This window comes from Hyaena hyaena, unplaced genomic scaffold, assembly GCF_003009895.1.
Source record: "Hyaena hyaena isolate Hyena2069 unplaced genomic scaffold, ASM300989v1 scaffold_42, whole genome shotgun sequence".
In the NCBI taxonomy this organism is placed as follows: domain Eukaryota; kingdom Metazoa; phylum Chordata; class Mammalia; order Carnivora; family Hyaenidae; genus Hyaena; species Hyaena hyaena.
Window position 1 is genome coordinate 4,546,575 of NW_024080674.1, and position 26,953 is coordinate 4,573,527.

General features: G+C 51.0%; 1 protein-coding gene across 1 annotated transcript in view; it reads left to right on the top strand.

Annotated features, from left to right (window-relative positions):
* PTGIS (prostaglandin I2 synthase) overlaps positions 1 to 22,649 on the top strand; it is a 43,442-nt gene extending 20,793 nt beyond the window's left edge. The window contains exons 5-10 of the mRNA XM_039230019.1: positions 694 to 845; positions 8,588 to 8,769; positions 16,190 to 16,358; positions 17,334 to 17,515; positions 19,018 to 19,169; positions 22,066 to 22,649. Coding sequence (XP_039085950.1) covers positions 694 to 845; positions 8,588 to 8,769; positions 16,190 to 16,358; positions 17,334 to 17,515; positions 19,018 to 19,169; positions 22,066 to 22,210 — 982 coding nt within the window. The 3' untranslated portion in view covers positions 22,211 to 22,649. The remainder of the gene's footprint in view (positions 1 to 693; positions 846 to 8,587; positions 8,770 to 16,189; positions 16,359 to 17,333; positions 17,516 to 19,017; positions 19,170 to 22,065) is intronic.
* The last annotated feature ends 4,304 nt before the right edge of the window (positions 22,650 to 26,953 follow it).

Here is a 26,953-nt window from a genome sequence, read left to right on the forward strand (position 1 = left end):
CCCCCCACCGCCCCTCACCCCAGCTGCTCCCCCCACCAGCCCTCACTTCAGCTCCAGGGCCGGGACCAGCGACACCTGGCAGCTTTCTGACCAGAGCCCGCTTGCCCCCTCGGCTCTGGGCCTTAGCCCAGGCTGTACCCTCTGCTGCACCCCTTTCTCTCCCCTTCTCCTGGCTCAACTCAGACCCTACCTCCTCCAGGGAGCCTGCCCTGACTCCGTCTAGGGGCAGTAGCCTCTTTTCCTGATTGGTGCCTCCATCTCACCCCAGTGTCCCCTCGATCGCTCTGCTGCAGCCTCACCAGCCTCCTTTCTGGCTCAGGATGTTGGCACTCACTGTTCCCTCCGCCCTGAACCCCCTCTCTCTGCTCTCCATACTCGGAGCACCTCCCCACCCTTCACAGCCCGCATTCCAGCAGCTTTGTCTCATCTCCGAGCACCAGCTAATACGCTGCTCGTTCTGCGTCTATTGCCGGTTGTCTGTGTCCCGCACGAGAGGGCCCCCTCCCTGAGGGCCTGACGGAGTTGTCTGTTTTCTCCACTGCTGACTCCCTGGCCCAGAACAGTCCAGGCATAAAGTAGGAGGGGCAGGGGTCATTAGCTGGATGCACGAAGAATGGCTTGTTGGCCGCTGTGGGAGGGTTTGGCTGGGAGCATCCAAGGAGGACCCCCTGACCCACCATCTGCCACCCCCAGAGCCGGCTACCTGACTCTGTACGGAGTCGAAGCCTTGCCACGCACCCACGAGAGCCAGGCCCAGGACCGCACCCACTCAGCCGAGGTCTTCCACACCTTCCGCCAGCTCGACCTACTCCTCCCCAAACTGGCACGTGGCTCCCTGTCAGCGGGTAAGCACTGTGGGGACCCTGGCGGGCGGTGGAGCGGACAGAGGGACCCAGAGGGGGAGCCCACCCTCAAGCTGAAGGATCACAGGCAACATGGGAGGGAAGGACATTCTCATGCCCTGAGCAGCAGTGAGATCCCTTCACTGGGGGTATGTAAGAGCACAGTGGTGGGGGTTCTATGAACCTTCTTTGTACCCGCCTTCCTTGGCACACCTGCCTTCATCTCCCTTAGTCATCAGCCCTCCGCTCTTATGACTTTGGTCTTGTGCACCGAAGGAATTGTCCAGCCGTGTAGCATTTTCACCAAACTGCACATCTAGAGTGTTTCCACTGGGTTTGTGAAAATCCACCCCGTTGATTTCTGTGGCTGCAGAGGGGACTCGGAATTGGTAAAGAGCTTCCTGCAGGCCTCCGTGCACAGGGGCCGTGAACCACTGGGCTGCGCTGCCTGCTGGCCACAGTGTCTCAAACTTCTCTCGCGAGAAGAATCCTCTTGGCCCTTGTTAATAATACAAGCCCACAAGTCCCTTCCGGTGCACTTGAATCTGAGTCTCCGGGGAGGTCGGGAAACAGCATGTATTACAAGTGGCACAGGAAGGTTGAGACATCAAGTGTGTCCTGGACTCAGGCACTTGCATCAAAATCTGGATTCAGATCCCCACCGCGGGGCTTCCGAGCTGATGACTCGGGGCCAGTTACTGCACTTCTTTCTGCCCCAGATCCTTTCTCCAGAGGGGCAGTTGAAGGAAGTAACTGATACAGACTCCGCTCAGACGGCTTGAGGTGGTTTACTGGCTCCTGTATGGTGTCCCTGCGCCTCAGCGATCTCACCTGTAAAATTGGGAGACAGTAGGTTCTTCCTACAGGGTGACTGTTAGGAATGGCTGAGGTAATAATTTAAAAAGCCACTTCTCTGTTGAGCACTTTGTATGTACTGGGTATCATAGGTTAAGTGTGGCCTCGTTCAGGCTCACAACAGCTCATCACCCCGTTTCCTTTATTTATGTAGTTTTTAAAAACCACACTGTAGCACATTAGATTGTTTAAATTATGAAGGAAGCATCCTTGTGGTTAACAACTCAAAGATGTACTCAGTAAAAGTAATAATACTCTTTCAAGCCCAGCTTCCTGTGGGAACCAGTGTTAACATGCTGGAATGTATCCCTGCACACTGTTTTGTAGGATGCTCTGTCTTACAGAGACAAAGACACATATCTAGAGGGCCACTGGGTGTATTTCAAAAAGGAATTACATCTACTATCTGCAACTTGGTTTTTTGTTTAACCTAACAATATAGCTGTGTATTCTTCCCTATCAACGTACAAACCTCTTCTAATGGTATTAGCCAATGCAATTAGATAAAGGAAATCAGTTACTGGTATAAGAATGGGTAAAGAAGGGGCACCTGGGTGGCTCAGTCAGTTAAGCATCCGACACCTCGGCTCAGGTCATGATCTCATCATTCTTGAGTTCGAGCCCTGCGTCAGGCTCTGTGCTGACAGCTCAGAGCCTGGGGCCTGCTTCGGATTCTGTGTCTCCCTCACTTTCTGCCCCTCTCCTGCTCGTGCTCTGTCTTGTTCTCTCTCAAAAATAAATAAACGTTAAAGAATTTAAAAAAGAGAGGCGCCTGGGTGGCTCAATCGATTGAGCGTCCAACTTCAGCTTAGGTCATGATCTCGCTGTTTGTGAGTTCAAGCTCCGTGTTGGGCTCTGTGCTTACAGCTCGGAGCCTGGAGCCTGCTTGGGATTCTGCATCTCCCTCTCTCTTTGCCTCACCCACACTTGCACTCTGTCTCTGTCAAAAATAAACATTAAAAATTTTTAAAAATTAAAAAAGAATGGGTAAAGAAGATGTAAGACTATCCCAATTTGCAGAAGATCTGATGCTGTGCTGGGAAAACCCCAGCAAATCCATGACAAAACTAACTCAAGTGAAAAAGACTCTGGCAAAGTAGAAGGATATAAAATCAACACAAAGAACTGAGTCATCTTTGCAGCTCTTGCAAGTCAGCATTTAGGCAGCCAGCCCCCTCCAATGGATATTTACAATTGTTTCCTTTTATGTATGTGTGGCTACTATAGTATTTCATTGTACTTGTATCTTTTCTACCATCTGGTGATTTTATTCCTCTCTGACAGTTTCCTAGAAGTGGGTTTGCCATGTCAGAGGGCATACGCATTAAAATTCTTGTTAGCTGTTGCCACACCATTTCCAAAACCCTGGAGCAATTCATACGCCTGCCGCTTGCCTAAAGGGAAGGAGTCTGCTCATTCCCCACCAGATGTTATCAGTCTTTCCATTTGTTTGCCAATCTGATGGGCAGAGGCGGGTAACTTGTTGTTTTAATTTGCATTCCCCACAACCTTGTCAACAAGCAGTTCTCAGCCTTTTAAGACCTTGCCAATCTGATGGGCAGAAAAGGGCATCTGGCTTTATGGGCATTTCCCTGATCACTGGGATGTGGAACAGCTTTTCCTGTTTCACTAGCCATTTGATTTTCCATCTCTGTGGGTTCCCATTAATTCTCTTAGAGACAGTTAATTATCTTATTGACTCCTACCATCAATGCTAAAAAGTTGATATACCCGCTTCGCAACTAAGGAAACAGGCTCAGAGAGGTGAAGTCATTTGTCAGGGACACACAACTGTCAGGTGGCCGAGCCTGTGCGTAAAGCACCTGACATCTCCTAGTATCAGTTGCTTCTCCAGGAAAGAGTGGTTTCTCCGTTGTGCTTTCCTCCAGACCCACGCTACTGGGGACTGTGGGTCATTCAGGGAGCAGCCCTGGGCTGGGTATAGGAAAGCTGCACTTCCCAGTGTGGGCAGCAGGTGGCAGCGTTGGGGAAGGTTTCTCATCTTGGGACTGGAGCCTGATGGACAGACTTTCTGCAGATTTCTCTGGGCTTGTGAAGAGGACAGCCTCTTTGGAAAAGTGATTTGGCAGAACCTGTCAAACCAGAAATGCTCATTCCCTTGCTCCTGAACTTCCACTACTAGGGATTATCCCACAGCAGTGCTTGCACACATCTAGCGATGCACAAAGATATTCATTGCCCTGTTGCTTATAATAATAGCAAATGCTGCAAACAGCCTGTATGTGCACCACTAGGGCTGATGAAGTAAGTTGTACATTCACGGGATGTACCAAAACCGTGCAGAAGAGTGGGCATACTGTGGGATTTTTTAGCTTATTTTTTTCCAGTTTTATTGAGAAATGATTGACACATGACACACGTGAGTGTAAGGTGTACAGCATAATGACTTGACTTACATATATTGTGAAATGAGCACCACAGCAAGTGTAGTTAACATCTTTGTTTTGTTTTTATTTTTTAATTTTTTTAACGTTTATTTATTATTGAGAGACAGAGCATGAGTGTAGGAGGGGCAGAGAGAGGCAGAGACAGAGAATCCGAAGCAGGCTCCAGGCTCTGAGCTGTCAGCACAGAGCCCGATGCGGTGCTCAAACTCACAAACCGTGGGATCACGACCTGAACTGAAGTCGGACACTTAGCTGACTGAGCCACCCAGGTGCCCCAACATCTTTGTTTTTTAAGAATGTGGGAAGGTATAGAGATTTTTCCTTCTGAGAAGGCTGAGATGGGATTGAGATGCCCATTTGAACTCTTTAGGGGTACTTTCTTTTTCCTTTTTTTTTTACCATGTGCACGCATTATTTCTCCATTATTAAAATTGTAAACATATTGGAGGGTCTGAGTGGCTCAGTTTGTTAAGTATCTGACTGTTTTTGATCTTGGCTCAGGTCATGATCTCATGGTTCATGAGATCAAGCCCCGCGCTGGGCTCTATGCTGACAATGCAGAGCCTGCTTGGGATTCTCTCTTCCTCTCTCTCTGCCCTTCCCCTGCTTGCACTATTTGTCTCTCCAGATAAATAAATAAACATTTAAAAACCCCATTTAAAACAAATGTATAAACAGATTTTAAAAGAAAATTGACCCTTTGGGGGATCCTTAGTTCACAGAGTCTGGTGCTTCTCATATAGGAGGGAATTGGGGCCAGGGAATTGGGCCCCACTGCTTTCTGGAACATTCGTTTTACTTTGGGAGGGGTGTGTTTTCTTTGAATATTGTTTTGGGAGGAAAGGCATTCTTATAATAAAGAATCACAGAATCTAGGGGTGCCTGGGTGGCTCTGTTGGTTGGGTGTCTGATTCTTGATTTCAGCTGAGGTCATGATCTCCTAGTTCGTGGGATCTAGCCCTGCATCCAACTCTGTGATTGGGCTCTCTGCTGTCAGCACAGAGTCCACTTAGGATCCTCTGTCCTTCTCTCTCTCTGCTCTTGCCTTGCTCGTGCTCTCTCTCTCTCTCTCTCTCAAAAATAAACAAACATGAGGGGCACCTGTGTGGCTTAGTCGGTTAAGCGTCCGACTTTCGCTTAGGTCATGACCTCGCGGTTCGTGGGTTCCAGCCCCGCGTCGGGCTCTGTGCTGACTGCCAGCTCAGAGCCTAGAGCCAATTTCGGAGTCTGTATCTCCTTCTCTCTCTGTCCCTACCCTGCTCACGCTGTCTCTCTCTCTCTCTCTCTCTCCTAGAAATAAATAAAAAATATTAAAAAAAAAACCAAACATGAAAGACAGAAAGAAAGAAAGAAAGAAAGAAAGAATCACAGAGTCTTTGACTCTGCATAAAATCTAATGCATTTTAAAGGGAAGAGACAGGACTTTAAAAAATTTTTTTTATGTTTATTTACTTTTGAGAGACAGAAAGAGACAGAGTGTGAGTGGGGGAGGGGCAGAGAGAGGGAGACACAGAATCCAAAGCAGGCTCCAGGCTCTGAGCTGTCCACACAAGAGCCCAACATGGGGCTCTAACCCGAAAACAGGAATTTAAAGATATGTTCCTCTCTGGACTGTGCTCAGGATTCTTGGACACAGAATGGCTTCTGAGGAAAAACTTGAGAGGTACTCAACTCTGGGCCTCTCGTTTTACAGACGGGAAGACTGAGACCCAATGGTGGACAGGGCCTTGGCCAAGGCCACACAGCCTGGGAGGTCTGGAACTTGGCCCTGCAGCGCCATCATGAGTTACGCAGGCCTGGCAGTTCTGATTCACTGAGTCATTACACGGGGGCTGGAAAATAAAACTTCATAATAATGGCAAGAATGTAGCAAGCATGACTTGCTAAGCCCCTACCCGTACCAAGTGTGTTCTGTGTTTTTATATCCTCCTAAAGATCCCATGAGCTAGGTTGCCCCCATTTTACAGGTGGGAGGCTGAGGCTCAGAGATCCAAATTATTTGCACAAGATCATCTTTCTAGGAAGGGGCAGAGCTAGGATTTCTACCTGGGTCTCTGGCTGCCACCTCTGTGTTCTTTATTTCCCTAATTATTATTATTTCCTAAGTATAGAAACAATACATGAATATATTCTCCGTGGACTAATAATCTGCTAACATTCGTTAGCTTTATTTAATAATATAGCTACTATTTATTAGGCCTGTGCCAGGCATCACTCTCTGTGCTTTCTAGGTTAATGCATTCAGTTTCTACACAATCCTTTGTGTGGGTACTTCTGTTATCCTAGTTTACAGGTTTGAAAACTGAGGAGTTGTGAGGTGAGGTGGGCTTTGTTGTTGTTGAACTGTAGGAGTTCTTTATATATTTTGGATCCTAGACCCTTACCAGGTCTATGCTTTGCAAATGTTTTCTCTCATTCTGCTCATTGTCTTTTAATACTGTGTTGCTTTTTAAAGTGGTCCTTAAAAGCTGTGTTGACAATGGTATTCAAGGTTTGTAATTGTGCTGTCAGACCTCAGAGACTCCTAGTTATTTCCAAACCTGTGTTAAATTTCTTTGCTTCCTTCTTTAGCTATTTCATCAGCTAACTCTTACAAATCCAGCATGAACATCAACCGAAGGGCCTTCAACACTTCCTTTACCCTCCACTTACTTGTTGAAAATCTCAATGTGCCCAGGCCCCCACCCCCCAAGATTCTGACACGATCGGTCTACAGTGGGACCTGGGCGTCCAGAGATTTAAAGCTCCTGAGTGATTCTCCGGTGCTCCCAAAGTTGAGAAACACAGGAAGATAATGTATTTCAGATGAACAGTTGGGCTCAATGCTTTAAATTGAGGAGTACAGGGGCATCTGGGTGGCCCTGTCGGTTAAGCATCCAGCTCTTGGTTTTGGTCAGGTCATCATCTCACAGTTCATGAGTTCGAGCCCCACGTCGGGGTCTGTGCTGACAGCTCAGAGCCTGGAGCCTGCTTCGGATTCTGTGTCTCCCTCACTCTCTGCCCCTCCCCCACTCATGCTCTGTCTCTCTCAAAAATAAATATTAAATATTAAATTGAGAAGTACATCATCTGAAAAGGTCTAGAGGTCGAAGAAAAGCACATGGGGCATATTATCTGAAAATGTAACTAATATGCTTAAAATACACATATATTTTAGTGGAAGTTTAGGCTACATTTTCCACCCTTTCAAATAACCCTGTAATGTGCAGCCCAGTCTAGAATCATTGGATGGGTGGGTCTTCCGGAAACACTGCTTTGTGGCTCCAAAGAGCCAGTGACAGCGTCTCTAGTCCTTGGGAATTTTGTAACAATCCAAAGCGACACCCACTTTTCCAAGGGGTGATTTTGGAAGAACTGAAGCTCTTCCTAGCATGGACCTCTGTAAACGCAGCTTCGTCTCGCAGCATGAACACAGTGGATACATAACGAGCACCTGGCTTTGCGCCTCCACCGTCTGCCCCGCCGGGCCCATCCAGATCTGAACCTCGGCCTCCACCACCTGTGGGGCTCTAGAGCGTAACACCCTGTTGTGTCCTTAATGGTGACCGTGAACCGGTGATCCGTGGGCCAGAGCCGACCTTCAGAGATGCTTCTGCTGACCTTAAAACACACGGGGAGACTCCCTGTGAGCATCTGGACTTTCTTCTTCTGAAAACTCGGGCTCCCTGGCCGTGCTGGGACGAGGTCCTCTGTCAGGCTGGTGGTCGCCCCCACCTCCTCGTCCCCATGGCCCCGTTCTGGCCCTCTGCCTTCATTTACTTTACCTGCCTTCCCCGGAGGTAGTTGAGTTTGAGACCTCTGGACCCGTCTGTCCCCTCTCGATAGCAGTTAGGCTATTTCCCGTGTCTCCTGGACACAGCCGTGGGGCGTCGGCTCATACGGTCTCCTCGGGCACACGGGCTGGCGTCGCTCTGGGCTGGGACCCTAGGAAGGGGGAACGCCACTCCGCGTTTCCTGTTCCTTCCCTTGCTGTGTCAGAAACACTATTCATTTAATGCATGTTGACAGAGCACCTACTATGGGCCAGAGGCTGGAGACACAGAGGTGAGCAACACAGGGCCCCTCACTCCTGTCCCCCGGGGGGGAGACAGGTAATAACAAGTTGGCATTTATTTTTTTTTTAATGTTTTTATTTATTTCTAGGAGAGAGAGAGAGACAGCGTGAGCAGGGGAGGGTCAGAGAGAGACGGAGTGACAGACTCTGAAACAGGCTCCAGGCTCTGAGCTGGCAGTCAGCACAGAGCCCGACGCGGGGCTCGAACCCACGAACCGCGAGATCATGACCTAAGCGAAAGTCGGACGCTTAACCGACTCAGCCACCCAGGCGCCCCAACAAGTTGGCATTTAAAGGCCTTTCTTGGACCCTCTTTCCCCACCCCCGAGGAGTGACACCCAGAAGACCCTTGGCCTCACGGGACATCAGCCTGGGTGGCCCGGGGCCAGGGCTGGATCTGTAACCCCCTCTGTGCTCTGTCCCTGTAGGGGATAAGGACCACGTGTGCAGAGTCAAAGGTCGCCTGTGGAAGCTGTTGTCCCCGGCCAGCCTTGCCGCTCGGGCCCACCGGAGCAAGTGGCTGGAGAGCTACCTGCTGTACCTGAAGGAGATAGGCGCGCCGGAGGCCATGCAGGCCCGGGCCGCGCTGCTGCAGCTCTGGGCCACGCAGGTGGGCACGGCGCGCGGGCGGGTGCGCGTGGCTGCGGTTGGGCACGTGTGTGTGTGCATACGGACGTGCACGCGTGGGCATGTGCATTTGTGTTCCTCCACATGAGTGTGGATGCGGGTGTGGGAACGTACCCAGCCGTCCACCCCAGTTCCCGCACTTTCTTCACTATCAGACAGTATCATGAACAGGATCATCCAGTATTTATTTTAATTTGGAAAATTGTCAGACTTAGAGAAAAGCCGTGTGAGTAGTTGAATAAACGTACACAGTTCACCTTGAGTTCCCCGTTTTTAACATTTTATCCCCTGTGGCTTCTCTCTCTCTCCCTCTCCCCTCCTTTTCCTTCCCTTCTTCTTCTTCCTCCTCCTCCTCCTCCCTCTCTCCTACTGCGGTTATTTTACTGAATCGTTTGCAAACAAGGAGCAGACGTCGTGACTCTTTATCCCTAATTACTTCAGTTCCTAAGAGCAAGAAGTTTCCCTTACGTGACACAGTACAATGATCACATTCAGGACAATTAACCCAGATACGGGATCGTTATCTAATAGACAGTCCCACTCAGCGCCACCACTTTTCCCAACAGTGTCCTTTAATGCCTCATCTTGGTCTGACATCCAATCCGGGATCACGTGGTGCCTTTAGTTATTCTGTCTTTCAAGTTTTCTTTAATGTGGAACCGTTTCTGTGCCTTTCATTGTTTTTCACGACCTTGACATTTTTGAAGTGTGCAGAACAGTCATTTTGAAGAATTATTTAAAAGTTCCATTGAGTACTTACCGTAGACCTCAAAGACCTGCTTTTGTTGCTTAGGTTTTAGCTGCTGCTGCTGGGGGGGGGGGGGAGGTCAGACAGTCAAGGAAGTACATACAGGGTGATTCTATTTTATTTATATTTTATGTTATTTTTATTTTTAAAATTTATTTTGAGAAAGAGAGAAAGTGTGTGTGCACCTGCATAAGCAGAGCAGGGGCAGAGAGGGAGGGAGGGAGGGAGAGAGAGAGAGAGAGAGAGAGAGAAAGAATGAATCCCAAGCAGGCTCTGTGCTGTCAACGAGGAGACTGGTGAGATCATGACCTGAGCTGAAATCAAGAGTCAGATGCTTAATCAACTGAGCCACCCAGGTGCCCCATACAGAGTGAATTTAGATGTGGTTATACAGGATGTAAAATGGAGTCAGCAATACAGAGATCCTGGGGGTCTGTTGTCACCAAAGTGGTGAGGGAGGACTCTCTGAGGAGGAGTTTGGCTGATAAGAAAGAGCTGAAGTTGGGGGCTTGGGAAAGATGTGGGAATAGAGCATTCCAGGTAGGGGAAACAGCAAGTGCAAAGGCCCTGGGGTTGCATCATACCCAGTGTTTGGGCAACAACAAGGAGTTGAATGTGCCTGAAGCAGGGTGAGGAGGGCGGTGGGAGTGAGGGAGGCGATTATGAACGGCAGTATGGGTCCCAGTGAGTAAGGACTTGGGAATTCTCTCTGGGTGAGGTGGGAGCCCTGGGAATGTTCTAAGCAGAGGGAGGTCAGCTCTGAGGAACAAAGGCAGAAGCAGGGACACCAGTGTGAGGGTGGCAGTAGGACCAGGTGGTGGCCATGGAGGTGATGAGGAAACTCTGGAAACAGAAGATGGTGCCAGTGGAGATGGCAATGGACCAGATACTGGGGTGAGAGAGAGCAGGGCTGAGGCTGCCTCCTCTGGAGGCCTGGTGCCAGCTCTCTCCTGGGTCCCAGAGTCCCGCACCTTCTCTCAGCCGCTCCTCAGCAGTAACAGCTGCACAGACCAACGTTTCTGGGTAATTCCCTTCCCATCGACTTGCCGCTTATTTTTAGTTTTCTCTCAGAGCCATTAACTGTCCCTGAAGGCGAAGGCTGGCAAGGGGCAAGGGCTGGGTTTAATCAGCAGTTGGGGCCCCATTAGTGCCTAATAACATATTGATGGGCAGAGACCTGGCGCTCCCAACTGCCCCCAGAATCCCTTGCAGAATGACCTCTGTCAGCAGAACTGGATGCCGGCTTCGGAGCTTGAGTGGCAGAGAGTCTGGGGAGCGGCCTTTGGTGGGGCCAGGACAACTGAGCGGGGCTTGGGGACAGGACATCCTCTGACTCTGAGTCGTCGGTGGCGTGCAGAATTCGGGCAGGTGAGAAGGCACTTCGAGAGCTCGAGTCTTGAGAGCAGCCGAGATGCTGAGAAGCCCTGTGGTGTCGGGCACAGACTCTGTGAGCAACCTGCGTGGATTTGAACCATGACTTGGCCACTCCCTGGCAAACCAGTCACTTAAGTTCTTGCTGCCTCAGTTTACTCAGCTGTAAAATGAAGACAACAGTCAGTACCTTTTTCAAGGCGCTGGGCTGAGGGTGGGAGAAAGAGATGATGGAAAACCTGTAGTTGTACCGGGCAGGTAGCTAGAGCTCAGTAGACGTGTTCAACAGTTATTTAGTGAATGCCCACCATGTGCCGGGCACCATTCTAGAAGCTGGGGATAGAGCAGTGAACAGACCAAAGATCCTTCCCTTATGAAGCTGATATTCTGGGAGAAGACAATTGGTAAACAAGTAAGCACATAAAGTATAGTCAACGTACTAAGTTCTGTAGAGAGCCAGTGAAGTGGAGGGGGGGTGGGGAGGGGCTGCTTTATGTAGGTGGCCAGGGAAGACCTCACCAGGAAGGCCACACCTGAGCAGAAATATAAAGGGAGGGAGGGAGCCATATAGATACACAGGCTGAAGGCATCCAAGCAGAGGGCATAGCCAGTGCAAAGGCCCTGAGGGGGGGATCAGGGTGATGTGATAGAGAGGTAGCAGGGCCCTGTGGGCTTTGGGGAGGGCTTTGGCTTTTACTGTGAGAAAGGAATTCCTTGAGGACTCTGAGCAGAGGAGCACCGTGGCCTGCCATCGCTTTAGAGGGATCATTCTGGCTCCATTACTGAGAGTCGACTGTAGTGGGGGACGTGGAGGCAAGGAGACCAGAGATGAGGGCGCTGCCATGTCCAGGCAAGAGAGGATGGCGCCGAGGCCCAGAGAGAGAGAATGAGTGTGTTCTGCACACGTTTACAGGTAGAGCCGACAGGATTGGCTGTTGGACGGGACGGAGAGAGGGTGCTCACAGCGATGCTTCCAGGCTTTGGCCCGAGCAACAGGCAGGATGCAGATGCTGTTCACGGAGGAGCAAGATGGTGAAAGGGGCAAGTTTGTGGGGAGAAAATCAGAGGGTTGGTTTGGAGTGTGCTGGGTTTGGGACCGGGCAGCTGGCGTGGAGGACGTGGAGTTCAGGGTTGAGGTCCAGGAGGCAGAGGTGCATTTGGGACTTGCTGGCGTGGTTGATCCAGTGGCAGTCACTGGACTGGGGACTGCAGAGGCTCAGGGGATGAGCAGGGACCCAGCCCCTGACCTCCCTGGCTGCAGGGGTCAGGAAGATGGAGAGGAGTCCGCACGACCGAGGAGGAGTGGTCCATGGGCTGTGGGAGGGGAGCCTGGAGGAGGGTGCCCACAGGCTCCGCTGCAGAAGGATTTCTGAGAGGCTTGTCAGATCACAGTGGAGTCCGGAGGCTCAGCACCCAGGGGCCTAGAGGGCCACCCAGTGGGCTGAGGTCCAAGGCCCAGGTCCAGGCTCTGAAGGGGCGAGGTGGGCAGAGAGAGTTCACGAAGGCCTGGCAGCCCAGGCTTCCCTCCTGGCTCTGAGCCTTTAGTTGGGGAGGCGACCATGCAGACCCTAAAAAAAAATTTTTTTTAATCACAAAAAATGGAAAGCAATTTCACCTGTGATCTCCCATCCCTCGGTAGAGGGTGGCCGTGAAGGGTGCCAGCAGCCCCGTGGAGGAGGGCCTCTCCTTCCCAAGGATTCTCCCACACACCCCAAGTCTGAGGCTCATTGGCCCAGCCCGGGTCGCAAGTCCTCTCTAAGTGTATCACTGAGTGGCCCAGACCTCCACCTGAGGTCTGGAGGGCGTGGAGCAGCCCCAGATGATCAGAGTGAAGTGGAGGTAGGAAAATGGGTGCTGTTATCCACAGGCAAGGGAGTGGACACAGGGCACGCAGGATGCAAGTGTCCCCCACTCCTACTGACTGGTGAGGTGGCCACAAAGTGGCGCTCGGGATCCCGGTGCTGCGTCTGGTGCCCTGTGAGCGCCCCCTGGAGGTCAGCTACTGCCATTCACGGAAAAGGTAAAGGGGAGGACAGGTGCTCCTGGGTGAATGGACTTCGGCTGTAGGGGTAGGGAATGAGGCTAGACGTGACATGTCCTCATGGGTAAACTGAGGCAAGGAGCTATGGGAGAGAGCTCAACCTGCAGGGTGGTGACTTCAAGCTCTCTTGTAGAGGAGTGATCACATACATGTGCACACTCACACGTCTGTGCGGTGGGTGGAACGTACTCTTTGTCACTTCTCTAACTTGCCACAGCTTCTTCTGGAAGGCAGAGATCACTGAGAAGCCTCATGCTCCCCTCATGCTTTGCGATTAATGAACAGTGGCCCCCATCAGACTGTCCAGGCAAGACAAAATGGCCTTGGCACTGAGTTCACCCAAGGCTGAATTATTTATCACCTACACCCCCCTGGCGATTTAAGTGATGGACAGCAAGTGACCTTGCTGGTCTCTGTAGGAGCTAAGGTGCCAGAGGAAATCTCAGAGTCCAAGGCCCCCGCCTTGTTCTCACATGGGGTAGGGGGGCAGAGGCGGGGTTCAGGGAGGAGAAACCACTTATGAGCACCTGCTCTGTGCCCAGCGGGTGGAGATGGGTTGTATCCGGTCTCAGGGAGCCCTTGCGGCCATCCCAGGGGTCAGCATGTTACCCCATTTTACCAGGAGGGAGGTTTTGAGGCCCAGAGTGGGAAGTGGCTTGTCCAGAGTCACAGACAGTGGGGAGCTGGGATGTGAACCCAGCGGTGCCGCGTCCAGTCCAGGGTTCCGCCAGCTTTTACCTCTCAGGCTGCCTTGGACATAGAGGTTTATTCGATAAATACCTCTGAGCTCCTGCTATGTGCTGGGACTAGGGAGTGCTTAGTTTGTCTTTTCAGTGAAACAGGTGACAATGGTGCCTGCTTGAGGGAGAAGTGAATGAGGAAACATGCCACTTCCTTGGTGCTGAATTCACAGTAGCTAAAGAAAAAAAAACCACAGAAAATCTGTTTCACCATCATTGATACGTTGGTCCATTTGTTTTCTGCCTTTTTCTGTGTATGTTTTTTTTTTTTTTTTCTGAGATGAGGATCATGGAGTTTTTATTTTTTTAATTGTTTTAAAGTTTATTTATTTACTTAGAGAGAGGGAGTGTGCACGAGCAGTGGAGGGGCAGAGAGAGAGAGAGAGAGAATCCCAAGCAGTCTCTGTACTTTCAGCGCAGAGCCCGATTCGGGGATCGATCTCGCAAACCATGAGGTCATGACCTGAGCTGAAATCAAGAGTCAGATGCTTAACCAACTGAGACACTCAGGTGCCCCCAAATCATGCAGTTTTGAAAATCCAGTTTTAATTTTATTTAATACTGTGTCATGAGCATTTCTTCATGTCATTGAAGATCAGTATAAAAATCATCCCATTTTTGTTTGGCTTAAAAGTACTGCATCCATTAAAAAAATTCGAACAGTGTAAAAGGGCATAGGTTGTGAGAGTCAGTACCCACCATTCCCCCCAGCCCTCCCCACTTAGGTCCCAGAGGCTCCTTGTAGAGATGGTCTGTGCTTCCTCATGGGAACCCTCTTCAGACATACGCACAGATGGGAGCACAGTGAACCCGTTCTGCGTCCCCCTGTGGTTCAGGGCACCTTGGCTACTGTACCATCAGTACACACAGAGCCAGCTGCCTTCTGATGACTTCCTGTATCGTCGTCCTATGGATGAATTATCGTTTGTCTCATTGATCTATTGATAGACCGGGGTTGCTTCCAGTCTTCTGTTGTTACATCAGCACTGTGATCAATATCCTCATGCAAATGTTCTTTTGTCCGCGTGCAATTACATCTGTAATAGAATTACTGGGGAAATACGGCATTTAATGACTATCATTGAGACAGGATGGCACACAAAAACTGTCCCCCAAATCAAGGTTAGTTGGTATTCCACGCATGCCTGGAGCAAATTTCAGGGTACCCTACGCTCATTTTAGCCGCATGAAACACCTGAATATTAAAATGTTCAGCTAAGGCTGAAAAATCTTGGAACAAGAAATTTAAAAAAAAAATTTTTTTGTAGTTTTTTATTTATTTAAGTAATCTCTACACCCAACGTGAGGCTCAAACCCACAACCCCGAAATCAAGAGCCACATGCTCCTCTGACTGAGCCAGCCAGGTGCCCCTAGAGCAAGGAACTTTAATCCATTTTTCTACTTACTGAACTATTGGGAACTTTTACATAATTTTTGTTCAAGAAATGACTAGCTTTCATGGTCATTGTTGATTATTGCTTCTTTGCGACATATGCACACCATAGTGCAGATGTTTGGAAGTGGACACTCAGGTATTACATCAGTTGCTATTGAACCAACCAGCCACAAGAATCGGTGGTGCACACTGGTGAGTATTTATTTAACTCACATGTGTGTGGGTCTGCTGGACGGGGCTCAGCTGGACAAGCGGCTCCGCCCCAGGCATCGCTCACCCTCCTCGTGGGAGCAGCAAGCCCCGCGCAAGTGCAAACACACCAGGTCTCTTAAGGCCCGTGCTTAATTTTTTTTTAATGTTTTTTTATTTATTATTGAGACAGAAACAGAGCATGAGTGGGGGGAGGGGCCGAGAGAGGGAGACCCAGAATCCGAAGCAGGCTCCAGGCTCTGAGCTGTCGGCACAGAGCCCGACGCGGGGCTCGAACCCACGAACCACGAGATCATGACCTGAGCTGAGGTTGGACACTTAACCGACTGAGCCCCCCAGGCGCCCCTTAAGGCCTGTGCTTAGAGCTGCTGCCCTGTCAGTTCTGACTGATTCTGTTGGTCAAACCAAGTCACACATCGGAGCCAAATTCAGGGCTGGGGAAATAACACTCTGTTTCAGAAATGGGAGCCAGAGCAAAGTCCATGGCAAGGGGCACGGATGCAGGGAAGGATGGAGAATGGGGGCTAAGGATGCAGTCATCCTAGATGTTAACAGTAACCTTCACGATCCACCCTCTTCCTACTCCTGACACGTCTTTGCTGAGTAGCTTTGAAGATCACCTGTGTGAGCTCAGATCCATGATTTTGCTCAAGGTCGGGGACGCCAAGGGCAGCCCTGAAAGTAGGCATTGGGCTACACCAAAGCCCCAGAGCAGATCTGGGCCATGTCCTGAGCTGAAGGTAAACATGAGGCATGCCTGGGTGTTTGGCAGGCGTGGGAACCCAGGCCTTCTGACCCCCCGTGCCTGGGCCAGGGCTGTGTCCCTGGCACGGACAAGTCAGCCCTCGCCCCGGGTGGGCCCTGTTGATGGTATAACGGGCTCCTTCTCGTTGCAGGGCAATATGGGTCCTGCTGCCTTCTGGCTTCTGCTCTTCCTCCTCAAGCACCCCGAGGCCCTGGCTGCTGTCCGCGGAGAGCTCGAGCAGCTCCTCTCCAGAGCAGAAGAGCCTGTTTTGCAAATGACCACCCTCCCACAGAAGCTCCTGGACAGCATGCCTGTGCTCGGTGAGACACTCAGACCCTCCAGATGAGCCCCAAAGCCTGGGTCGTCCTGGGCCCCCTAAGCCCTTCCCGACGTGGACTCCTGTCATCCAGGGTCCCTCAGTGTCCTCTGATCTAGGGTCTCCCTCCTCCTTTCTCCTTAGACCTGGTATCTCCATACCCCTCACTCAGCTGCTCATGGTCTCAGTAGATGTTGGGTCGCAAGTGGCGGAAAACCTAACTTAAACTGGCTGAAGCAGAAAAAGGACTTTATTTAAGGGCAGTAACTCAGAAGTCCAGAGGGTAGCTACCGTCAGGCCCAGGCGGACCCAGGTTTAACACCATCATTAGGACTCAGTCTCTCCCTCTCTGGGACCTGCCCTGCTGGGTTGGCTCTGGTCTCGGGTCGGCAGAAAGGCCACCAGCAGGTCCGAGCTGACCTGCTGTCAGTCCTGTGAGGGGGCGCTTCTCTGAAATGCTCCTCTGAAAAAGTCCCAGGACTGCGTCTCATTGGCTGGCTCTCTCTGAGTCACATGGCCGTCTTGAACCAATTACAGGGTTCAGAGGGTTGGGATGCTCTGATTGGCCAATCACACACAGCCATGTGATGGGGAGCGAGGCCAACGACCTCTGACAGTTGGGAGAGGGGTGATCTCCAGAAGAAAACGAGGGCGCTGTTTCCAGATGGGGAATGTAAGCTGGCCAAACAGAAACAACCAATATTGATGGCCCTGCTCTCCCTAGTCTCCCCTGATATCTCCCTGGCTCCCACAGTCCTTCACATCTTCTAGCATCAGACCCAAACCCTCATAACCAAGATCTGAGGACCATAGTAATCGTATCTCATCCCTTGGCCTTTTTTGGCCTTGCTGTGTGATGATGGGCAAGTTACGCACCCTCTCTGAGCCTGCCCACCTTCCTCTGTAAAATGAGGGCTGGGGATGGCATTTGTGCGTGAGAGAGGATGGCTGCTGACCCTTCCTGCTCCTGCCCATGCAGACAGCGTCCTTAATGAGAGCCTCAGGCTCACTGCTGCGCCCTTCATTACCCGGGAGGTCATGGTGGACCTGGCCATGCCCATGGCAGATGGGCGGGAATTCAGCCTGCGACGTGGTGACCGCCTCCTCCTCTTTCCCTTCCTGAGTCCCCAAAGGGACCCAGAAATCTACGCAGACCCAGAGGTAAGCTGCATGCCAGGGACCGCGGGACAAAATCAGTGGCTTCGGGACTAGCCAGATCTGAGTGGCAGCCCAACTTGCTCCTTGTTTGCTGTGTGACCATGCCCAGATTACTTCACCTCTCTGTGTCTATTTCCTCACCTGTGAAATGGACCTCATAATAGCACCTGCCTCATTGGGTTGTTAGGAAAATTAAATGAGAGCGTGTAAGAAAGGGCTTCACAGTGCCTGGCATGGAGGGAATACTTTGTAAGTGATAACTGAGCAATTTTCTTTTTTCCAGAATGTTATGTCAGCTTCTCAACACTTTTCTCTCTCCGCGGGCTTTGAGATGCGTCAAACTTTCGCAATTTCTAACAGATTTGGGTGCTTATCATGAGCCAGGCCCTGTGCTGTACATCCATCCACATACTCTTCCATATCGATCCACCCACTCACACATCCATCCATTCATCCACCCACCCATCAATCCATCCTTTCTTCCATCCATCCATCCACCCACCCATTCACCCGCCCACCCACTCAGCCTTCCGTCTCTCTATCCACTGCTCCATTTACTTATCCTTGCACCCATCTTTCATTCAGCTCCTACTCTGTGCCAGGCTTTGTTCTCAGACACAGTCTTCACCTTCCATTCTACAATGTAACCAAAAGGAAATTGACATCCTCTTTTTTAAAAAATAATTTTGTTTAAGTAATCTCTAGGCCCAATGAGAGGCTCCAACTCATGACCCTGAGATCAAGAGTCACATGTTCTACCATCCGAGCCAGCCAGGCACCTCTAAAAATAAGTTTAACTTTAAATTTTACACTGCCGAAGTAATATATACTCGTAAAGTAGAAATATACAGACACATATGTTTAAAAGTAAAAATCTTTTCTTCATTCCCTTTATTCTCCACATATACAGAGTTCCCTAACAATGGTTTGGAGTGTATCCTTTAAATTATTTTTATGCCACTACAGACACACACAACGTGCTGACACACATATAAATAAATAAGTGTGTGGACAGGATAACACAATATATGCTATTGTGAAAGTTACCTTTTTAACTTAACCAGAGTCTAAAGAGCCCTTTCTGTGTGAGCACACAAACCAAGGTCTCCTTCCTAAAAAGCTGCAGTGATTACAAAAAATTTTTTTAATGTTTATTTATCCTTGAGAGTGTCAGAGCGTGAGCAGGGAAGGAGCAGAGCAAGAGAGGGACACAGAATCGGAAGCCGGCTCCAGGCTCTGAGCTGTCAGCACAGAGCCCGGCATGGAGCTCGAACCCACGAACCGTGAGATCATGACCTGAGCCAAAGTCGGACGCTTAACCGACTGAGCCACGCAGGCATCCCAACCTGCGGTAGTTCTTTAACCACTGCCCTACTGATTCGCCTTTACTTTGTTTTCAGTTTTTCCCTCTTCTAAACAAGGCTTCAGTGAACACCCTCACACAGTTTACTTCCTGCGTGCCTGTTATGGGGGTGGAACCAGAAATGGACCTCCTTTTATTTCAGGTGTTTAAGTATAACCGATTCCTGAACTCTGATGGGTCAGAGAAGAAAGACTTTTACAAGGACGGGAAGCGACTGAAACTTTACAGCATGCCATGGGGAGCTGGGCACAACCAGTGCCTGGGGAAGGCTTACGCCATCAGCAGCATCAAACAGTGAGTGTGGGGGCGGTGGAGCGGGTGCAGGCCCGGGGTGGGGGTGGGGGGGCTCCTGCTCCAGCTGGTTGGCACACAGCCTCCTCTCCGGAGACCTAGGGTTCTCAGCCAGGAAACTGGGCAGAGGCTCCAAGCAGCCCATGAGCCATCTCCTGCCCACAGACCTATTTATTTGTGTTTTTAAAAATGTGTGCTAACTTTTAAGAATCAGAAGATCTCACAGAAAAAGCCAGATTTCTGATCTCTTTTGAAAGAATCCGATCTGGCAGTGAGCTCTTCCCTCCAAGCCTGGTGTCCAAATACCAAACCCCCAGAATACCAAAGACTGGACGTTCTGCATGTGCAGCTGACCATGGCTGTCCATCCGCAGCTGCTGTGCATGCTCACAACCCTCTCGGCAGGAACTGGCCAAACGTCATTGTTCCCTCTGGGCTAGTTCACCGCCTGTGGGCCGGCGTGCCTTATAAATTCTCTTCCCTGGATCCCAAGAGCCTTGGCCCCCGGACCACAAACAGGGTTATGCCATCTGCCCTGACCTGACCTGTCCCTGTGTAATCCTAAGCTGGGTGACCTTTTGTGCCTGTTTCCTCAACCATTCAGGGCGCGGGTACTGATCCTATTGTATCCCAGGGGTGTCAGAAGGAAGGAATTGGGTCTTCCGAAGTACTTAAGTCACTGCCTGGCTCATTATAGGCATTTAATAAGTGTTAGTTATTATTATAATTCCTAATATTACTATTACTAATGTGTATGAATATGCCAAGTGAATGGGCGCATTGCATTAACCTTTTTGTCTTGGGTTTCTGGGCAGTAAGTTCTACCTTACTGCCTCATGCGCCTTCCTAAAACTCATGCCCCTGTGAAACCACTCAGTAAAGTCAACAGGGATCGTGGGGAAAACGGGGCCGGGGTCCTACAGTCAAAGAAAATTCCTAAGTAACACATGCGGGATAAGAACTCAGGGCAAGGACGGTCGTACAGGTTCACACACGTTGTGGCTGCAGGAGAACTCCGGTGCTGCCGTAAGTGGGGTGCTTGGCTTTAAAAACCACCCAAAGCTTGTTTGTGAAGTGGGCTCTGGGTGAGTTGTAGCTATGAAGTTACTGTGACATGTGGAGGGAAGGAGGGTCCCCTGAAATGGACACCTGCTATCAGAGGTGGCTCCCCAGCCGCCCCGGAGCTGAGATGGCTGGTGGAGAGAGTTCAGGTGTGTGCGGGCGTGGGTGCGGGCGTGGGTTTGAGCGTTCCCGCTCAGTGGGTTCAGCTGGGTGTGGGTTTGCATTCTCCTTGTGCCTGTCATACACGAAGCCCATAGTGAATGAGGAATTTGAACAGGCCTCCTCAGTGCCCCAGTATATCCATCAGGTCAGAACAGACTCGTGTTCAGAAGTGTTGTGGCAGAACTGACTGTAGTTGTTACCTCTTAAAGTTTTTGGACAGATAAAAAGAGATCACAGCTACTAAATGCTTAGCACAGTGCCTTGCACCTAGCGTTTCAGTAAGTTGGCTAATTTGTTGTTTATTTTTTTAATGTTTTTTTTTTAATTTCTGAGAGAGAGAGAGAGAGAGACAGTGCGAGCAGGGGAGGGTCAGTGAGAGAGGGAGACACAGAATCGGAAGCAGGCTCCAGGCTCTGAGCTGTCAGCACAGAGCCTGATGTGGGGCTCAAACTCATGGACTGTGAGATCATGACCTGAGTCTAAGTCGGACGCTTAACCGACTGAGCCACCCAGGTGCCCCAATTTGTTATTTTTATCTCCCTTAACTGCCATGCACCCCTGCTAGATAGGGGTCATTCTGATACCGACTAGAGGTCCGATCATTTGCCACTGTGATCATGCACCTGGTGAGGGGAGGCGCCACGATTCCAATCCAGGTGTGGGCATAGAACTCCACACCCTGTATAAACTTGATCTCTAGCATCCTCCAGCTTCAGAGCTGGGAGGGACCTGGCCCACCTCTTGGACCTTCTTTGACCAGACAGGGAAACTGAGACCCTGGGGGGGGGGGGAAAGCAACTTGGTGAGGGTCAAGAGGCAGAGTTGAGTTCATCCAGCTCTGCTGCCTGGAGGTGTGGACTTGGCTCTGTCCTTGCCTTCCCCCCTCTCCATTCATGAGATTGAAGCATCCTCAGGTCACGGTGGGGGTGGTGGAGGGACACTGGGCAGTGGAAGATCCGGTCCTGACCCCACTGACACAGGCGCAGGAAGTAAGCCAAGGCAGGTGGGCCGGGGCCAGGCCACCTCAGGCGGGGCTGCCTCCGCATTTGCCGGCACACGGATTCCACCCTGCACCTGGCTTGTACGCTTGTCAGGAGTTTCCCCACAGATGCCAGTAAGAGGCTGGGGCAGGGGTACCTTTTCCTAAGCTCACAAAGGCAGCCTCTGGTTTAGCAGCCCTGACCAGAGCAGATGGTGAGGGCTCCGGGGGACAAGGGTGGGCAGGGGGTTCAGTAAGGGTCATGAACGACCCCCAGGTCTCTGGCCACAATAGAGGTGTAGGTCCTGATCCTACGAAGTAGGCTGTGGGTTTAGGGGTCCCTCACCTCCACACGGAGACTCGGGGGCCAGGCTCTTTCTGTCTCCCCGCCCCAGCATGGGGTGCACGCAGCCGCCAGGCAGAGAACACAGTCTTGTGCTGGCTGAGCAGGCTTCTGTGTGGAGTCCACATCTGTCATCTCTGGTCACCGCCTGTCAGCAGGACTGGTCGGCTGGCAGATGTGAAGGAGCCCATGGCCTCTGGGCAGGAAACACCTGTGCTGTTTTTTTTCTCCTCTCGCTTTTCCCAGTGAGAGAGCTGGGGTCGACTCCGGAGGAAGCCATCGCCTCCCTGCCTTATTCCAGAGGAGACCCGAACTCTCCCGGTCCTTCACACCCTCAATACCATCTCTCTGCAGATTCGTGTTCCTTGTGCTGGTGCACTTTGACCTGGAGCTGATGGACCCAGACGAGGAGGTCCCCGACTTTGACCTCAGCAGGTACGGCTTCGGGCTGATGCAGCCGGAACACGACGTGCCCGTCCGTTACCGCCTCCGGCCGTGAGCCCCAGGAGCAGGCAGGGCTCCGGCCCACCTTTTCCTCCACCAGCCTGCCCACCCCCCCCGGCTTTCTGTGTCTGCACTTCCCCTGGGTGCAGGAGCTTTGAGCACTCAGCGGTGCCAGCATGAGCACTTTCCTGATTTTTCCTTAGAAGGCTGTGTCCAGGGCAGGGGAACGAAGGGAAGCTGAGAGGGGGTGAAGGAAGAAGGGACACCAGAAGCTCTGTGAATTGTCTGCTCCACTGGTCGAGTTCCAGAATGAGTCTCTTTCTACTCCTAGCTCACCCTGCTCCCCCCCCTGCCCATGATACCCACAAAAGCCAGGGCACGCAGGGCAGAAGCAGGAGTCTAGATTGCTCTTTGCCCCAGGTCCCCAGAGGGCCAGGTCCTTGACAATGGTGTGGTCCAGGCCTTAGCCTCTCAAAAGCCCATCAAAAGGCCAGTCAGGGCCTAACCATGTGTCCATTGAAATAGACTCTGTTCCCACATTACAATTAAAGTAGCCAAAGCCACACGAGTCCCTTAGACTCTGCTTCCCCAGGTGCCCCATTTGCCAGACACTTGCCGCATCTTCCATTCATACCGATGCTTGAGAAAATTCAGGAAGGTTTTCCCAAAGGCAAATGCAGTCAAGGCATAGAACACTTGCACCTCCCAAAGACTGGGCTCTGTTCTCTGTTCTGGACGAATGGGCTCCAGATGGGAGAGCTTGCCCGGTGTCGAGACTCCAGTAGGGAATAAGAAAGACAGCAGCAGGCTGGCCCCGTTGTCGGAAGGGGCTCCCTGGGCTGGTCGAGCCAGGAAAAGAGGAAGTGTTAGTTTTCTATACTCTAGCTTGGAGGCAGTGGCTGCAGCACGCCCCGCTGGCAGACCTGTTTTGTTCGGCCCAGACTTCCAAAAAAATTCATTAGTTATCCTGCGTCTTTGGGAGAGTCCATTTACAAATGTCCAGATTCTCTTGAAAACGTGGACGATCTGGCCACACTGGGCCCATGTCCCCACGGGCAGCTCTTGGCCAGAGCTGAGAAGCAGCTGCCTCCCTTATCCAGGGCACGTGGATTCCGGCTCACCAGGGTTTCCACTTGGTGGAGACTTTGCTGTTTTTCCGTTCCCAGTGCCCCCGGGCCCTTGAAGGCATCCCAGCCTGAGAACCCTCTTCTGACCCTTAGAAGCAATGCCATAGAAGATGGGGGGAGCCTACTGATCGGTCCTCAGACCAGTGGTCTGCCCTGTCCTGGGTGCACCCCCCCACCTTCGTACAAACAGATCAAGGATGAAAACTTGCCTTTGCATCAGCTTTAGGGGAAAAACAAAAACAAAAACAAGAAACACTGCCTGGAAACATTTACCATGATAAGTATTATTATTAACATTAGGTCCTGTTTATTGAGGACCCTCTAAATGCCTGTGACGGGCTCTGCAGATGCAATATTCCTACTTCTTAGAGCATCTCTGTGGAGAGGGGACGGTTATGCCTTCTTTATGGATGAGGAAAGGGGCTCAGACAGGTGCCGTGCCTTGGTAGGATTTGGCAGAATTCTTGTCCCAGGAGCAAATGCTAGGTGGGTAGCTCTGTGTTCCTGGGGCTCAAGGCGGGTGGTAGAGGGGCAGTTCTGTGTAGCATCGGGGAGCTGACAGAGCCAGGGCACCTCTGGGTGGCTGCATCTCAGGAGACACAGATGCGCGTATGTACATGCAGCTCGGTCCCTGTAGCTCTAGCTAGAGGGAGAAGAGGACCTGAGGCCTCCAAACGTTCCAGGGGCTTGGGGTCTTCCCTGGCCCTCAGCCTCAGGCACCCCCAGGATTCCCAGACAGACACTGGGATTGGCAGGAGGCAGGATACCCCCAGGGAAACCCATCTTCACGCCTGGGTGACCCCCGCTGCCGCCTGCTTCTTAACTCCGCAGGAAATCAGGCTTGGCAGCCTTCTGTGGGAGGACGGAGCCGGTTTCCATGGCAACTGTAGCTGCCTCCTCTTGGCTTGGAAGGGAAGGAAGAAGGCTGGCAGAAATAGCTGCAGGAAGATCTCTAGTGCGGGGCAGCACCCCGGTGCGCTGGGGAAAAGCCCCTATGACTCCCCGCAGATCAGGGCTGCGTGGTCACCTGGTCACCGGGACCAGATTCTCACCCGTGTCCCTAAAAGGCCAGTACCTTTTAAGGTGGCACCTCCTTGGAGCCCCAGTCATTTGGAAGAGATGATTCTCCCACCAGGTAGCCCCAGCTGGTACCAGAGATATTGAAGTAGAGCTTGAGAGAGGATGCTTTCAATCCTCCTTTGTTTTAATCTTTATTCTTTTTCCCTTTTTTTGAAAAAAAAGTCAATATAAATATAAAGTATAGAGAAAAGAGGGAAAGACGAGTGTGTGTGCTCCTTGCTACAGGTCAGTTAGGAAGGTACCCGGACATCATTGTATTTCTTCATACTTTGCTTTAGAATCACAAACTTGCAGAACGCATGTTGGAAATGCTCTTAGGTTCAGGTGCCTGAGTGGCTCAGTTAAGTGTCCGACTTCGGTTCAGGTCATGATGATCTCATGCTTCGTGGGTTCAATCGCCGCATCAGCGCAGAGCCTGCTTCGCATCCTCTGTCCCCCTAGCTCTCTGCCCCTCCCCCACTCACACACGTTCCCTCTCCCTCTCTCTCCTTCTTTCAAAATAAATAAACATTTTTTTTAAAAAAGTGCTCTTAGGTTGACCTAATGAAGTCTTTTCTTCCCATTGTCTTTTTTTTTTTTTTGCTATATTTTGTAGTGTTGTTTACCAGATATTTGCCTTTAAACAGACTCCTTTTTTACACTTAAATTTGCTTAAAAGGGGAACTTTATTCCATCACTGCCAGTAACGGACAAGGGACAACATGTATCTCTCGCTGCCAAAAATAGAAAGTGGCTGTGAAGTATAAATTTGCTGGGGTGGGAGGGCCTCTGTGCCGTTTCGCCAAGGCTCAGAGCCTGAGGTCTGTCTCTTCTCTGTTACTAAATGAGACAAGGAAGCCTTGCAGGTGCCTTAAAGCCAGGCCATCATCACCCGAGACCCGCTCCTTGACAGTCACAACTGAAGGAGTCAGGGTGTGTGTCTGAGCCACGCCCAGGGTCTTCTCCTGCCCCCAACCAGCCCTGCCCACAGTGAGCTGGGGACGCCCCACCTGCCCATTCTCCGGATGGAGAAACGGGCTCTGGGAGTTGAAGTGTCTTGCCAAAGTCATGGATTTTGATGCGTTCTGGTTTTGGATTTGTTTTTTGATAAACACCGTGTTTCGGGAATAGTAGCGATGATTATGCCTTGCTGTTGTAATAGTTGTATTTTCATATACTATTGTTGAATGGAAATGTGCTGAAATGTATTAAATCATCCTTGTTTGTCGAACTGCCTCTGAGTGTGATTTAGGTGGAGAGTCGGCCGTGACCGGAACGGCAAGGTTGGTTTCTGGGAAGAGAGCGCAGAGCACCTGCCGTGCGCCTGCTTTGGGACAGGGCCTTGAGAATCAAGCCACACCTCCCGCCGCCCTCCATATACGACCATCTCCGTTTTTGTAGATGAAGAAACTGGCTGTGGGAGAGGTGAAGGGGTTTGCCCAAGACCACATGGCTAATTAGTAGCCACAAGAGTTGAGTGCAGGGGCGCCTGGGTGGCTTAGTCGGTTAAGCGTCCGACTTTCGCTTAGGTCATGATCTCGCTATTTGTGGGTTCAAGCCCCGCATTGGGCTCTGTGCTGACTGCCAGCTCAGAGCCTGGAGCCTGTTTCAGTCTGTGACTCCCTCTCTCTCTGACCCTCCCCTGCTCACGCTGTCTCCCTCTCTCTCTCCTAGAAATAAATAAAAACATTAAAAAAATTAAAAAAAAAAAAAAAGAGTTGAGTGCAGGTGCCTCTGCCTCCGGAGACGGTGTTCAAGATCTTTCTATCAACCATCCTACTGATGGCAGAAGAGGCCTGGGTGCCCATAGAGGACCTCGGGGAGGGGCTCACAACCCAAAATAAGACAAGCAGGAAAAAAATCTCTTAAAAATTCACTGGAGGTTCACTCTCCTTCACCATAATCTATGCACTTGTCCTAATATAATAAAGAAGAGGGGAAATGAATTAGGTCTGGGAAAGATAAAAAAGAGAAGATTGTTTTTTCTCCTCAAATCTTTGAGTAAAAAATAATTTCTGGAGGCAAATGCCCCTCACATCAAGTTCCTCATCCTCGAGGGGGCATGGAAGCAGGTTCGGTGGGATTGAACTTGGCTCTAATAGACCTCTCAAGTAAGACAGCAACATTTTACACACAAAATGTTTACATTCAACACCGATGTTTCTTTCCCTTCCGTGCAGATTTGGGACACCAGAGGGGGAGATTTGGGACACCAGGCCCTTCTGGTCACCCCCATGTCCGTGGGGGGGGGGAGAGGGTGCCCAGTGGGGAGAGTAGGTGGTGTGCTGTTCTCTTGCCCTGGGAGCCCCCCTAGGACCTCAGTGTGGCCTGCGTGGCCTGGCAGAGATAAGGCAAGGGTCCCCACACAGGCAAACCTGAGAACGCAGCCCTTGGGGCATCTGGATCCTTGTGAAGAACAGGCTGTATGTATGACTTTATTTCAGGGGTCCTGAGAGCTGCCCACAGAGGGAGAAATCCTGATTGCTTGGCCACAGGCCAAACCCCAAATATCCCTGTGAAAAGAATGCTGGCTTCCTTCACATGTCAGGGAGCCATGTGCGCAGAGAAAATGACTCCAACCTCCAAACCAAGACCTGGGACTGAGCCAAAGA